Here is a 14,109-nt window from a genome sequence, read left to right as displayed (position 1 = left end):
AGAGTATTATCACACCAACAGGTCACAGTGCAGTTCTGCTGTGGATCAACCTGGCTCCTTTATAAACTGTTACAGTGCAAACAACATTGTTTTTGCTTTCATTGTTTTCTTCCTGAAAAGAAAAGAAAGCTGGTATGACTGTAGTATATTTACATAATTTGTTTAGCTTTAATAAGAGAAAAAAAATTTCAGATTTAAAGCTGGCAATGTCTTCTTATGAATAGCATGTCCTATATATGTGACTATGTGTTATAACCTGTCATCTTTAATTTAATAAAATTGTAATTATTCTAACTAGAAGGGAAACAGCATATGCTATTGAAAAATATTAAAGAATTAGTTGCCATTTATTCTGTATGCTGCCTTTTATGCATACATTTCCTTATATTCAAAATTACATTGGCACAATTAATAAATTATATGTAATTTAAATTGTTGTCTTTTTACAGGTTGTTGCATGAATAAAAAGGCAAATGTTGCAGACAGAAGGACTGCATTCACATATACTGCATTTCTAATATTGCTGTGTATTTAATGTATTTATAATTTGCTTAAATGTAACCATTTACTGTGGTTACATTTACAGATATAAATAAAAATGGTGATATGCTGTCATCTGGTGGTGTGCAGCATAGTGACCCTAAAGGTTTGCTGTTAAACTGAATACACAGCATAGCACTTAAAAGTTAGCTGTTGATACTTACAGGGTTATAATTTATACAAAAATGTAGCCTATGTTTGCGTGTCTTATTTTGGTTTGTTGTGCAAGTTTCCGATCACTCAGTGACAAATTCATTTAAAAGAGAATTGTTAGATTTTTATTTAAAATCATGCTTTTATACACTGGTGCTCTAATAACAGGAATCCATGATGCGTCTCATGCTATTGAACCTCATTCCGCTCATTCCCATCTCCCTGAAGCTCCTGTACTCTCCGGGCCTCAGGTACATCATCCTGCCCCTGTAGTGGGGCTGCTCGTACATCAGCCAGTGGCCATCCATCACGTGGCACGACTGGCAGTCGGACATGCGGAAGCGATCCATCATGTTCTCGCAGTCGTCCATCAGTTCGTACATCTGACCTCCGAAGTTCTCCCTCTCATAGATCCTCATCCTGAACTGGCCTCTGTGCTGTAAATTGAAATGAATACCAATGAATCAAAGAGATCTCATTAATATACTTTCGCCAGGCTCAGCATCTTACACCATATGTCAGATATTAGAAGGAGTTTTCAATTTACAGTACCATGGGGATCATGCGGCAGGACCTTATGCAATCACTCATGCCCATACGCTGGTAGTCAGAGTACTCTCCCCTCCTGACAAAGAACTGATTTCCCATGTAGTTGGTACGGTCGTAGACCATGAAGCAGCCGCTCTCCACCCTGCAGGAGTGGCACCTGCTCAGGTAGGAGGACATGTCAGCACAGTCGCTGCTGGTCTCATAGGAACGACCCTGGAAGTTCCTGTCCTCATAGAAGATGATCTGAAATTGAAAAAAAGAGAAAAAACAAGGACTGTTTGATATCGTACTTTTTGCATCGCATCCACATTTGTTCAGCATCCAATCAAATGCAAAAAATCCGAACAATGAAATAGCCAAAGCTGCACACACCTTTCCCATGGTCATGGTTTCAGTTAGGACTCTTTAGGCTCAGAAGGACTGCACAGTTTTCACGACATCCCACGAGTTGCTTTTATACCTGACCTCACGCCGAAAGATACATGACCCCATTGTTCAAATTCCTGACAGAGCAACATGGAGCAGAGGCCCCCCGTGTACGTTTCAATTCAAAGGGACCTTCAACGGATCGTGATTTGCGGGGGTTGCATTTGTGAGAAGAGGCCCCGCTGTGTATTGTCTTTGCAGCTGAATAACAGAGAGAGCGTGTTTTCCACAAACATAGCATTCTTTGAAGGCCTCATTAAAGTTTTCATCTCTAATGTTTCACAGGTGAAAGAACATTCTGTTTTTTTGTTCTTTTTGCCAAAAATTAGCCAAAAATCAAATCTTTAAAATCCAAATTTAATTGGCCTCAATAGAGGATTGAATCAATTCATTAAAACTGAGTAAACCTATAAAACCTATAAGGGACAGATAATCTACTGATATGTTAGTCTAAATATGTATCCATCAAGTAGTTTTTGGCTCTCGTTTAGTTTAATGTAATGAATGAGATGTTGCCAATGAATTTCATGGATATCGTGGTGATTTATTCATGAAGTTAATCCTTACATAATTTGTAGACAATATTCAAGCCCTTTCATAACAAGTGTACTGCAGGTGATTTCTTCTTTTTTAACCCATTAACTTGAATACTGGAGTTATATGCATGGCTGTGTGATTGACATGTCTCTTGATACTATTAGCTGTAGACAATGGCTGTTGTCTGAACTGGACCCCTCAACTGCATTTGTTTTGTTGGTGTCTTCTGGAGCTTTTTTAATGGAATTACTTGGCAAATGTTTTCATGTGATGTACAGTATAGTCTCCCTTCCATTAAATGTGGGCATTTTGAGTTATGGTGAAGTTATGGTGCTTTATTAGGCTGTTAGCACTGAGTAGCAGATAACTGCTGCTGTGACTTGGAGCTATATAAATAAAATTGAACTGAACTGAAATTGAATTATTTATACAGCATGCTAACCAGGCTTTTCCACATTTCTAGCTGGCTTAGGATTCCACTCTGTCATCCAAACCTGGTCAGTTTTGGCTCCCAAAACAAACAAACAAACAAACAAACAAACAAACAAACAAACAAACAAACAAACAAACAAACAAACAAACAAACAAACAAACAAACAAACAAACAAACAAACAAACAAACAAACAAACAAACAAACAAACGTTGGCCAAAACATTAGCACTAATGTCTTAAAATGTGTTCCAAAACCAGTGGGTGACCTCAAAGTGGAAATGTTAATGTTTTATAGCTGATGAAATGTTTTATTTGTTAATGAAATTGTCATTGACAAATTAACAGTGGATACCCATGCAGTCCTCCCATGACTTTCCTTCCTATGTATGTATGAGAAAAAAAAAGTTTTTCTATATTACTGTAATTTCTCACATAAAAACAATACACTGGGTATAGATGTAGGTTGTTACGATCTGGAGTTATACTCTTTGACTTCAGCCATTAAAACAATAAATCAAAATCTCTAAAAATCCAAGTAAGATAGTAAGATCCTCGGTGAGGTAGAGTAACTATTGCTTTCTTCCTTTAAGGTTTCCTAGCTTTAAATTCTACATATTTTAGTTTTCTTTACAGTTTAACACATTCCAGGTGCTGTTTTCTTATGAGATTATTTCTGACTTATAATAATAATTTTTAGACAACAACAAGCATTGTTTGCCTTTTTCAGGCAGTCTGATGCAGATGGGTCAGATATAAATGTTCGCTCTTGGATATGATGTGAAAAACAAGGTTTGTTATAAGGCCAATGTTGATACATGGCCATATAACTGGATCAGAACTAGATTGTATTTTCTTCTGAAAGTGACAAGAATGACCGAAACAGCGCTCTTACTGTGAATATTTATTGGAAGAAATCTGATGTCACAAGTCGCAAGAAAAACCTCTTTCATTTTTTGATATGAAAAATACTTTCGTGCAACAACCTTTGGCTTTTAATTGGAGTCACAAAGACCTAGTTTCCTTTTTGATGGTCACGTCAAAACAAATAACTAACTTCTAAGTCAACTGATGCTATCAAATGAATATGTGTACAGACTTGAATATTGCCATTATATTAAAAGTGCAGTACAAGGAAAGAGAAGGACATTTTTTTCATGTGCCACAAATCTGTGTTAGCTCATGTTGATGGAGTCCGTTATGTTAAGGTAGAATGAACGCTTCATGGACTGTGCCTTTAGGAACTGATCAGTCACTACATTATATGCTACAAAACAAATCAGGCATAATTAAATAACTATATGAGTCTAACTGAAAATGTTCAAAGATACTTGAAAATATTCTTAATCACTTTTTAAAAATCATCAATAACTCCAACCATATTTACAATAATCTTCAGAAGAGACGAGGTCGCCTGAAAAACCTGGAAGATGTATGTATATTTGAATAATGCCTAGGAGAAAATAATGATGGGGGAGCAAGACTTTACCAAATCTTATTTTCTACTGTTTATTTCAATTTTGGAATCACATAACACAATTTAAAAGGATAGTTAAATCACATTAATTGATTACCACTATTACAAATTGTGTATGCCATCTGGTGCATGAAAATTCTTTTATTTCTTTACGAGATTAAAATGTATTTGTTGTTAACAGGATTCATTAATGCGTCTGATGGAGCTGAATCTCATTCCGTCATATCCCATGTCCCTGAAGCTCCTGTACTCTCCGGGCCTCAGGTACATCATCCTGCCTCTGTAGTGGGGCTGCTCGTACATCAGCCAGTGGCCATCCATCACGTTGCAGGACTGGCAGTTGGACATGCGGTAGCGGTCTTGGAAGTTGTCGCAGTCGTCCATCAGCTCGTACATCTGACCACCGAAGTTCTCCCTCTCATAGATCCTTACTCTGTAGGACCCTTTGTGCTGTTAATATTACAATGTAAGGATGAATTATTTTATATAATAATCTTAGTAATAAACCTTATTTATAAAGTATTCTTTAAACCAAGTTACAAAATGCTTCAAAGAAAGAAATTGAAAAGAGAGACATAAAAAATGTCCTAAAAGTTTTAAAATAGTGCTTCAAGAAAATATTTAAGTTGCTATTTTGATTTCCAAACCAGCTAAGCCTTATTACCAATTTAAGGAACCCAGACCAGCGTATGTAAGAGACGAAGGTTTTGATATACTATTCATTCTGTGTACTATGTTGATGGACATCTTGCAAAAGCCATATCACATATGACACATATGTTATTATTATTTTTAGGCCGTATTAGTTTATTTATGAAAGTTTAGCAATCTCGGTACTGTACCATGGGGATCATACGACAGGATCTGATGCAATCGCTGAAACCTATCATACGTTGGTAGTCTGAGTACTCGCCCCTCCTCATGAAATACTGGTTTCCGATGAAGTTTGGGCGGTCATAGACCATAAAGCAGCCACTCTCCACCCTGCAGGAGTGACACCTGCTCAGGTGAGAGGACATATCAGCACAGTCGCTGCTGGTCTCATAGGAGCGACCCTGGAAGTTCTTGTCCTCGTAGAAGATGATCTGGATCCAACAGACGAGGCAGAATTCAGTAAACATTTTAAAATAATAGCTTTTGTTTTAGGTCAGAAAGATAAAAATTTTGTTCTATTTTCTCTAATACATGTACCTTGCCGTGCATCGTGGCTGATAGACTGAATGACGCTATAGCAATCCTATCCCAGATTTAAGCCTTTTTTATAGCTAACGTGACATCCAGACAGTTGATGTCACCATTGTATGGAAACCATGAGTCAGCAGCATCCAATGTTAGTCCCTCTGTGAATGCTGATGGCAAAGGGTTGTTATGCATCCTCTGACAGGCTCTATTATTCTAGATCAAAAGAGTTTCTTTGTGATTACCTTGAAAATGATTTAGTGTTTTTATTTTGTGGTGATATACTCAAAAAGTAATAGAGTAAAGTAGTTATTTGTGCTAGTACCACAAATGCTGTTGTTAAACTGATACTACACCCTGAATGTATGTAAATGGTAATGCAATGGTGCTAAAGGTTCATGTTTTTTTATCTATACTGCAGCAAATAATTGGTTGATGTTAGACACATACACACATGCTTACTTATAACAAGGTGGTGCTTTTCTTTGGTTTGTATTTAACATTCATTTCAGGAGTAATCTGAAGGTCTTATGTGGCATACTATAACATAACATTTCAGTGAAAGTTTAAGTGGAAAAAACGATTAAATTAAATATTATATTTACTTTGTTTGGGGTTTTAAGTTAACACTGCTTAATAACTTACTGATCTGCAATAAAGAGGCTTTTAATCAAAACTAGACTTTGACGTGGTTTAATAGAACAACAATATTTAATGTGTGCTGTGTATAATACTGGGATTAGTTTCAAAAACTGTGGCACACTTTTTAATTATTTATAGAGAATTAAAATGTTCCCCCAAGTTCATGTGGTGTATTTATTATTTAATTAAGTTGATGGTGATGGTGTGTGTCTCTAGAGAATAATGTAACCATTTCATTGTGTTTTTTTCCCTTTCAAACCCCTTTAATGATCGTTTATTCACTATATTAGAGGAGATAATAAAGAACAACACAAAAAGTCACTGATGTAAGATTTTGTCTTTATCTTTTATTTTTTGTGAATTTGTTTAGCACATGTCCATGATGCGCCTCATGCTCATGAACCTCATCCCGCTCATTCCCATCTCCCTGAAGCTCCTGTACTCTCCAGGCCTCAGGTACATCATCCTGCCTCTGTAGTGGGCTTGCTCGTACATCAGCCAGTGGCCATCCATCACGTTGCAGGACATGCAGTCGGACATGCGGTAGCGGTCCATGATGCTGTCGCAGTCGTCCATCAGCTCGTACATCTGACCACCGAAGTTCTCCCTCTCATAGATCCTCATCCTGAACTGGCCTCTGTACTGTTAGAGAGAATGGAAAAATAATTAATGTGTTATGGAGTTTGCACTTGTACTAGAAACAGGATTTCATGTTGCATTCTACCTACCATGGGGATCATACGGCAAGACCTGATACCACCGCTCATGCCCATCATGCTCATGTAGTCAGCGTACTCGCCCCTCCTCATGAAATACTGGTTTCCCATGTAGTTGGGGCGGTCATAGACCATGAAGCAGCCGCTCTCCACCCTGCAGGAGTGACACCTGCTCAGGTAGGAGGACATGTCGGCGCAATCGCTCATGCACTCATAGGAGCGACCCTGGAAGTTCCTGTCCTCGTAGAAGATGATCTGAAAAAAAGGAGCGCATTAGTTCACTTAGAGTTCACCGAAATAATACGATCTATATTCTGTATGCTCTAGAACATCAGTGCATATGACGTTCATGACGTTCATAAGCTCACCTTGCCCATGCTCATGTCAGTGGTGGACATACTTAATGATGAGCTGCTGCTGTTGCTACTGCTACTGCTGCACTGCTGTCCTCTTTGGTTTAACCCTTGCTTTTATACCTGACCAAACCCTACAGAGTTAGTGGGCCCCCATTGTTTAAACCCCTGACCCAGCAACATGGTATAGAGAGCTGTACCAGCATGCGGTACTGTGTCATATAATCACATGATTGGGCAAGCGAAGACTTTAGAAATTTGACCTTTTGACGAGTAACACAAAGCCTCTATTCTCAGCTCTAAGGTTGTCATGCCCATTTAGATGCATAACGTATGTTAAACCAGAGACCTTCAATCAGAGTAACATTAAAAAGATTGATTAAGGTTTTGTAAAGTAGAAAGAACTCACAGTGCATGCTAATGGAATGTAGATGTTTATTGCACATTTTCTTCTGGACATAAGTTAAAATCAGCAACTCAGAAACTGAAAAACATTTTGTAGAATTTGCACTATTAATTGTCATCATCATGATCATTTATTTGGAGGATTATAGATATATTCAGTTTTAGCATGGTTTATGTGTCTGTTTTTAACATTATGTTTGCATAATTTTGCAGTGTTTGATTCTTGTAGTATCTGATTTGATTGCCTTCTTAAATAATATAAATATTTCTCAAATTGATAATTGTATTTTACTTTGTAAAAAGGTTAAATCTAAATACTCTGTATTTAGATTTAACCTTTTAGAACCTTTTGGCTCTTTATTTATGAATTGAGCTTATGGCAACCATCGTCTTTTCTTGCACCAAATAATAAATAAAAATAATAATACAAGTGGAAACAGATGGCACAATCAGTATTTTCTTAATATACAACATGTTAGAATTAACTTTCACAGTACAACAATCTAAATAAATGTCTGCTTTTTTTTTAAGTGTCTTGTTTTTAACTTCAGGAGTAAAACCACAATGACCAATTATCCAAACACAGTAAATAATGACTCACTGTCTGTATTGTTCCTGATGCAAACAGAGTCATTGTTAAAAATGGAATAATGTCTGGGATTGTTTATATTAGACACACCACCTTTAAAACGAAAAAACAAACAAACCCCAATACATGTATATGATGACAACAAAATTTTTATTAATAAATATACAAGATGTCACAGTATTTACAACTTCATTGTAGGGTGTAGGTCTGAGTCACTTCAACCGTATCCTCAAGCAATTTTTAAGCACTTGTAGCTTGTAGCTAAATACTGGACAGATAGTTTCAGAATTCATTTAGTGATTAAAAATAAGAAAATAAGAATAAAAGAAACTTAAACTTAAACTATTAATGATGCATAAAACCAAATTTTAAGCTAAAAAATTTAACATAGATTAGCATCATCAGATGTTTTTAGTGTCAGTCAGATGACACTTACACATGACATAAACAGAAAACATCTGTTACTTTGACAATTGTTTGAAAATTCCCTTATTTTGATTTTATCTTTCAGTTTTTGAAAATGCTAATTGGTATCCTATTCACTTTATATTATCAGGTATCATCAGCTGAATACAATTTAGAATCAATATTTGCTTGCTATTGTGTTCGTTGCAGATAAAATTATAAAACTTCAAATATTTTCAGTATATATATATATATATCACAACAATGTAGCATTTTTTTCACAATGAGTTAATTAATAATCTCGACAAAGGTCAAAGTACTGTAAAATTGTTTTATTTAGTGGCATTGAACAGTGAACATTTAGTAACAGGAGTCCATGATGCGCCTCATGCTCATGAACCTCATCCCGCTCATTCCCATCTCCCTGAAGCTCCTGTACTCTCCGGGCCTCAGGTACATCATCCTGCCTCTGTAGTGGGGCTGCTCGTACATCAGCCAGTGGCCATCCATCACGTTGCAGGACATGCAGTCGGACATGCGGTAGCGGTCCATGATGTTGTCGCAGTCGTCCATCAGCTCGTACATCTGACCACCGAAGTTCTCCCTCTCATAGATCCTCATCCTGAATTGGCCTCTGTACTGTAGGGGAAACAGTTCACAACAAAGAATTTGAATATATAATTCAAGCCTATCTGGAGGAAAATGATATCCACAGCACAGCTTTCCTACCATGTGGATCATACGGCAAGACCTGATGCAGTCTGACATGCCCATCATGCTCATGTAGTCTGAGTACTCGCCCCTCCTCATGAAATACTGGTTTCCCATGTAGTTGGGGCGGTCGTAGACCATGAAGCAGCCGCTCTCCACCCTGCAGGAGTGACACCTGCTCAGGTAGGAGGTCATGTCAGAGCAGTCGCTCATGCACTCATAGGAGCGACCCTGGAAGTTCCTGTCCTCGTAGAAGATGATCTGAAAAACAGCAAAATAAAATCCTTCTTTAAAAAGCAGCAGTTATTTGGAAGCGGTAATCACTGTTGATTAAAAAAGAAAGAAATCTGTACCTTGCCCCTCATGCCCATGCCAGTGTTGCTCATGTTGCCTGCAAGTGAGTAGTTACTCCTGTTCCTGTTCTGTTCTCTACCTGGTTTAACCCTTTTCTTTTATACCTGACCAAACGTAAAGAAACCCCTCCCCTACACCAGAGAACCCATTACTCAGCAACTTGCTAGTGAGGCCCACAGAAAGCAAAGGTTAGGTCCATTTTTTTTTATAGACACTGGGCACCAGCAGTCTTTAGAAAGGCCTTTTCTCTTTTTACAGAATGCATTTTCAACAGTGCTTGTGAAATGTGAATAGGTTGGCCCATGTAATTGTTAAGAATTGTGTTTATGACCCGTGTCACACATAAACTGTCAAAACTGGGTGTTTGAATTGTTTTTCACAGTGAACATGCTTGTTTCCACTGTAGAATATGAAAAATAAATTGACTGTAGCAAAAAGACATTTTAAATTAGTTGCTAATACATTTACATACAACTACATCGTACTCCATAAGAAATTGTTTATATTGTATTTTGGTTATAAATCCTCAAACGGATAAAGAGGAGGAAGAATACATCAACAAAATATTGACTGTGTTAGACAAATGCAAGTATGATATCATGTAACTGTGAGATTAGTGTTAATTACAGAGTGTTTGTTTGATGTTTTTGATCGTTTGACCTTTGGGTAGGTGATGACCCCACCTTAATACTAACTCTAACTGTACAATGTGTGATGTTTCTTTTTATTAAATTATTCTCCCAGTCTTAGCCAAGGGAACAAAGAAAACACCACAAACTTTCCCCCCAAAAAGTCAGTTTTGGCTTTCTCCAAAATAAAGGAGAGATTTTTTACCTATGATGGCTTAACGTTTGTTATACCCTTACCATAACTAAAGAAGCCGTGTACAATTTTGCCTTCATTCTGTAAAAACTGAAGCTGTTTTGATCCCTCACTTATAACAGCTTATGTACAAGAAACTGCCACATGTTTGTTTAAATCTGAAAACACATTTTAGCTCTATTAAATGCTATAAAACTGTCATGTCTAATGTTTTTTTGTCAGAATAGTTTTTTATGGGCGAATTTGAACTTTATTTTCACATCATGTTATCATACAAGGTCATTAGAATAGCAAAACTGCATGAATTTATAATATTAATTTAGATTATTTTCTGCTACACTGGAGATTTCTTTACTTAAAATTCAATAGAGAACTGAAAAAAAAAAAGCTTTTTGGATAAACTTGACAGGATCATATCAACACAGTATCTGAAAGGTCTCCAAGTTCAAGCTCATTTTCTAGTTGCTGTTCCTTCTGGGTCATAAAAATGCTCTAATATGAAGAAAAAGAGGACAATGTACCATCCTTTCTGACCTCGTTTGAAGTCTGGCATACATTTCCAGCCAGAGGCTAGCTGTCTTGGTAGAGCTCCATATCTTACTGCAACACCACAGGTGGTGTTCTACAGAGGAGACAATGATCTCATCCTCCAGGGCTGCAAAAACCCAAATAGGTACAAACCAGTAGCATAGGAGGTCATGTATATTTTATGCATGAGCTCTGAGAGGAAGTTGGATTTACAGAGGTGACAAAATAGAAAGTGGCCTCAAGCTAGAGTATTGAGAGTGAAAACCTGATGATGAACTCACTTTAGCTCCCAGTGTGGTGGAGAAGTCTCTCTATACCTGGGAGGTGAATTAGGGGCTTGATCAGAAATTACATCCAATGGTATGTTGTGTAATCTGAAAACGCAATGAGCCATAATTTCTATTGTTTGCTGGTATGTCGGAAATTCGGGAAGATACACAAAGTGGTCTGCCTTAGCAAAATACTCCATAATGGTGAGTATGAATGTGTTCCCATTGAAGTGTGTTAGACCAGAGGGAAAATCTAGAGCAAAGTGTGACCAAGGATATTAGGGGTGGATAACAGTCTAAACAGACCAACAGGAGGCAAGTAAGAGGCTGCATTTGGGACACAAATAACACTGGCAGAGACACATGCAGAAGAGAGGGCCACAAGAATTCTCTAGTGAAAGATTATTCGGATACCTAGTTGAGAGATGAATATGCTGGTGTGTGCCCACTGTACTTGGTACAAAAAGGCAGTTAGTGGGTCCACCTCAAAGGTCAGGTCCATCCAACAATGGATCACTGCCTCAATTTCCTTGGTGAATATACCAACTATTCAGGAAGCTGGGAGAAAACATGTGCTTTCACGTGCTTGGGTTATAGAATAAGTGTTGGGACAAGGCTTTTCTAGTCTGTGCAATGTTTAATCTTGAAATTCAACTTTACAGAAAATATGGACCATTGCACCTAATCAGAGTTGAGCCATGTAGGTAACTTGGCATAGGCAAAATTCTTGTTGTGTATCCAAATGAGTGTTTGGCACTCCTCCAGCCAAGTTCTCCTCACTTACAAGGGCAACTTGACAGCCAGTGATTTATAATATCATACTTGCATTCTGCAGGGGAGAGACAGGGAGACAAGCAGGCACAGGGGCTGTCATGAAGCAGATGCTTGGCAAGCAGGATGAGGACCCAAATGCAAGACTCGGGAGACAAATTGCAAACACAAAAACAACTTTGAAGTTTAAGTCTTTAAAAAACATAAAAATATAAAACAATGGTAGAGCTGGATCCAGGAATTCAAAAACTAGGAATCTAGGAGGAAACATGGAACATGGGAGCACACAACCAAGAGGGATGACATGACAAAGGGAAAGGGGAGACTAAGAGAATATATACACAAGGTAATGAGGCTAGGGGCGTAATAATACGTCTAAACAATAATCTAAGAAGCAAATACAACCTTAGAATTATAAGCAGACATTCAAAGGTCCACAAAGGAAAACCTCTACATGTAAAACCCAGGACCATGACACTGGCTAGACAAGGACAGGGACAGAAGTGAATCTCCCATAAGGGTGGTGAATGCCTGTTCAGCAGCTGTGTCCCAAGTGAGAAGAGCTTTCACTGAGGTGAGTCTTCTGAATGGGCCTGCAATCCTGCTACAGTCACAAATGAGTCTGGGGCAGAGCTTAGTGAATTGTTAATCAGGTTAATTGGATTTCCCCCCCCCCCTAGTCTTGTATAAGGCTAGAGTCAGTGTCACTACTGGTAGCATGATGAGATACCTGGACCCTACCAAAGTTGCACAGGTGACAAAGGATGGCATGTGCCTTGCCAGAAGGTTTGCTGTTTCTACCAGCACAGTCTCAACAGTATGTAGGACATCCCAGCAGGCAGGTATTTACTCTAGAACAAGGTTGTTGAAGGCCCTTAATCTGTCAGCAGAACTGGTATCCACTCCTTTGTGGAAAGAGGATGAGCCCTGTTGCAGCCCTGCAAAATGGCCTCCAGCAGGCCAATGGTCTCTGACAAAACAATCAGAAACAAATTACGGTTGTCTGAGGACCCAACATCCATTAGTGGGCCCTGTGCTGCCTGCCCAGCACCGTGGAGACTGATTAGCATTTGTCATAGAATACCAGAATTGGCAGGTGACCTGTGTTTTTCACAGATGAGAGCAGGTTCACCCTGAGCGCATGTGACTGACGTGAAAGGGTCTGGGGAAGCTGTGGAGAATGTTACACTATCTACAACATGTCAGCATGTTTACTAGCAAGTCAGTGATACTCATGGGAAGCATATCTTTGGAGGGATACGCAGACCTCTACAGGCCAGGCAACAGCGCCCTGACTGGCGTTAGGTATTGTGATGAAATCCTTGGACCCATTTTCTGATCTTACAATGTTTACTTGCTGCAGTGGGTCCTGGGTTCCTCCTGGTGCACAACAATGCCTGGCCTTCAGTATACAGACAGTTGCTGGAGGATTAAGGAATTGATACCACTGACTGGCCCCCATACTCTCCTAGAATAACTCTGGGATATTGCGTTTCGGTCCATCTGACACCACTAGGTTGCACTTCAGACTGTGGATAGACTGTGGAGTTCAGTGATGCCCTGGTCCAGATCTGGAAGGATCAAGACAAGAAACATTATACAAGTGGTTGGAAGGGGGAACAATATCAATTGCACTATCGTAGGAGCAATGTAGACACAAGGATTAGGTTAAATCTTTATGAAATACCTCAGTCAAATTATGAAATTTCTTTGCTGCAAAAGTTAAATCTATGGGGCTCAGGCACACAGAACTGAACGGCACCATCTCCTGGAGGAAAAGTAGGTTGTAAAGACATTAACTGACAGCAAGTACTCCATCAGTGACCTTTCATTTTGACCAGTTGATATCAGAGCAGTTTTAACATATAATAGCCAAGAACCAGAGGATTACCAGGATTCTTGATGATGTTGAAACAGAATTTGTGATGATTTCAAGACAGAATGAGATGAATATTTACTGTTTTGCACTAATGTCAACTAATTCGAATTCATAATCCTCTGAAGGGCTTTCTCTTCTGCCACTAAACCATGTAGCGATGATAACACACTCTGGAGGAAGCAGCATTAAAAAGACTACAGCAGCTTCTTATGCAGGTTGTTTTTCACATAATCAGTGATTCTCTCATAGATTACCTGCTGCTCAAGATGAGATGCATGAGTCCATCTTCTGTAAACCTCTCTACTCTATAGATATACTCCTATGGATGAGGTGGGACTTCATAATGACAGTGGTAAGTGCCATGGGACAGTTTT

General features: G+C 38.5%; 4 protein-coding genes across 4 annotated transcripts; all 4 read right to left on the bottom strand.

Moving 5' to 3' along the window:
• Positions 1-809: 809 nt before the first annotated feature.
• Positions 810-1,644, bottom strand: LOC148098204 (gamma-crystallin M3-like). Its single transcript, XM_006805793.3, has 3 exons — positions 1,615-1,644; positions 1,246-1,485; positions 810-1,130 (listed from the first exon to the last, which is right to left on the bottom strand). The coding sequence occupies exons 1-3, from the start codon at positions 1,627-1,629 to the stop codon at positions 852-854; spliced, it is 534 nt and encodes a 177-aa protein (XP_006805856.1). The 5' UTR covers positions 1,630-1,644; the 3' UTR covers positions 810-851.
• Positions 1,645-4,130: 2,486 nt separating this feature from the next.
• On the bottom strand, positions 4,131-5,328 carry LOC148098203 (gamma-crystallin M3-like). The gene is made up of 3 exons (XM_087853147.1): positions 5,304-5,328; positions 4,955-5,197; positions 4,131-4,562 (listed from the first exon to the last, which is right to left on the bottom strand). The coding sequence occupies exons 1-3, from the start codon at positions 5,313-5,315 to the stop codon at positions 4,287-4,289; spliced, it is 531 nt and encodes a 176-aa protein (XP_087709273.1). The 5' UTR covers positions 5,316-5,328; the 3' UTR covers positions 4,131-4,286.
• Positions 5,329-6,260: 932 nt separating this feature from the next.
• LOC102775788 (gamma-crystallin M3-like) lies at positions 6,261-7,088 on the bottom strand. Its single transcript, XM_087853146.1, has 3 exons — positions 7,018-7,088; positions 6,662-6,904; positions 6,261-6,575 (listed from the first exon to the last, which is right to left on the bottom strand). The coding sequence occupies exons 1-3, from the start codon at positions 7,045-7,047 to the stop codon at positions 6,300-6,302; spliced, it is 549 nt and encodes a 182-aa protein (XP_087709272.1). The 5' UTR covers positions 7,048-7,088; the 3' UTR covers positions 6,261-6,299.
• Positions 7,089-8,718: 1,630 nt separating this feature from the next.
• Positions 8,719-9,594, bottom strand: LOC102799756 (gamma-crystallin M3-like). Its single transcript, XM_035914368.2, has 3 exons — positions 9,466-9,594; positions 9,131-9,373; positions 8,719-9,040 (listed from the first exon to the last, which is right to left on the bottom strand). Exons 1-3 carry the CDS (start codon positions 9,496-9,498, stop codon positions 8,762-8,764), a joined length of 555 nt encoding a protein of 184 aa, XP_035770261.2. The 5' UTR covers positions 9,499-9,594; the 3' UTR covers positions 8,719-8,761.
• Positions 9,595-14,109: the final 4,515 nt, after the last annotated feature.

The sequence above is a fragment of the Neolamprologus brichardi genome, chromosome 16 (assembly GCF_056152115.1).
Source record: "Neolamprologus brichardi isolate AB-2024 chromosome 16, ASM5615211v1, whole genome shotgun sequence".
Taxonomy (NCBI): Eukaryota; Metazoa; Chordata; class Actinopteri; order Cichliformes; family Cichlidae; genus Neolamprologus; species Neolamprologus brichardi.
This window is presented reverse-complemented; position numbering and strand designations above follow the sequence as displayed.

Coding starts and splice junctions, on each gene's coding strand:
- LOC148098204 (XM_006805793.3), bottom strand. Junction 1,131..1,245: donor CCTGCCGCATGATCCCCATG/GTACTGTAAATT, acceptor TTCAATTTACAG/CACAGAGGCCAGTTCAGGAT.
- LOC148098203 (XM_087853147.1), bottom strand. Junction 4,563..4,954: donor CCTGTCGTATGATCCCCATG/GTACAGTACCGA, acceptor TAATATTAACAG/CACAAAGGGTCCTACAGAGT.
- LOC102775788 (XM_087853146.1), bottom strand. CDS start 7,047: ATGTCCACCACTGACATGAGCATGGGCAAG. Junction 6,905..7,017: donor CTGACATGAGCATGGGCAAG/GTGAGCTTATGA, acceptor CCTTTTTTTCAG/ATCATCTTCTACGAGGACAG. Junction 6,576..6,661: donor CTTGCCGTATGATCCCCATG/GTAGGTAGAATG, acceptor TCTCTCTAACAG/TACAGAGGCCAGTTCAGGAT.
- LOC102799756 (XM_035914368.2), bottom strand. CDS start 9,498: ATGAGCAACACTGGCATGGGCATGAGGGGCAAG. Junction 9,374..9,465: donor GCATGGGCATGAGGGGCAAG/GTACAGATTTCT, acceptor GCTGTTTTTCAG/ATCATCTTCTACGAGGACAG. Junction 9,041..9,130: donor CTTGCCGTATGATCCACATG/GTAGGAAAGCTG, acceptor TTTCCCCTACAG/TACAGAGGCCAATTCAGGAT.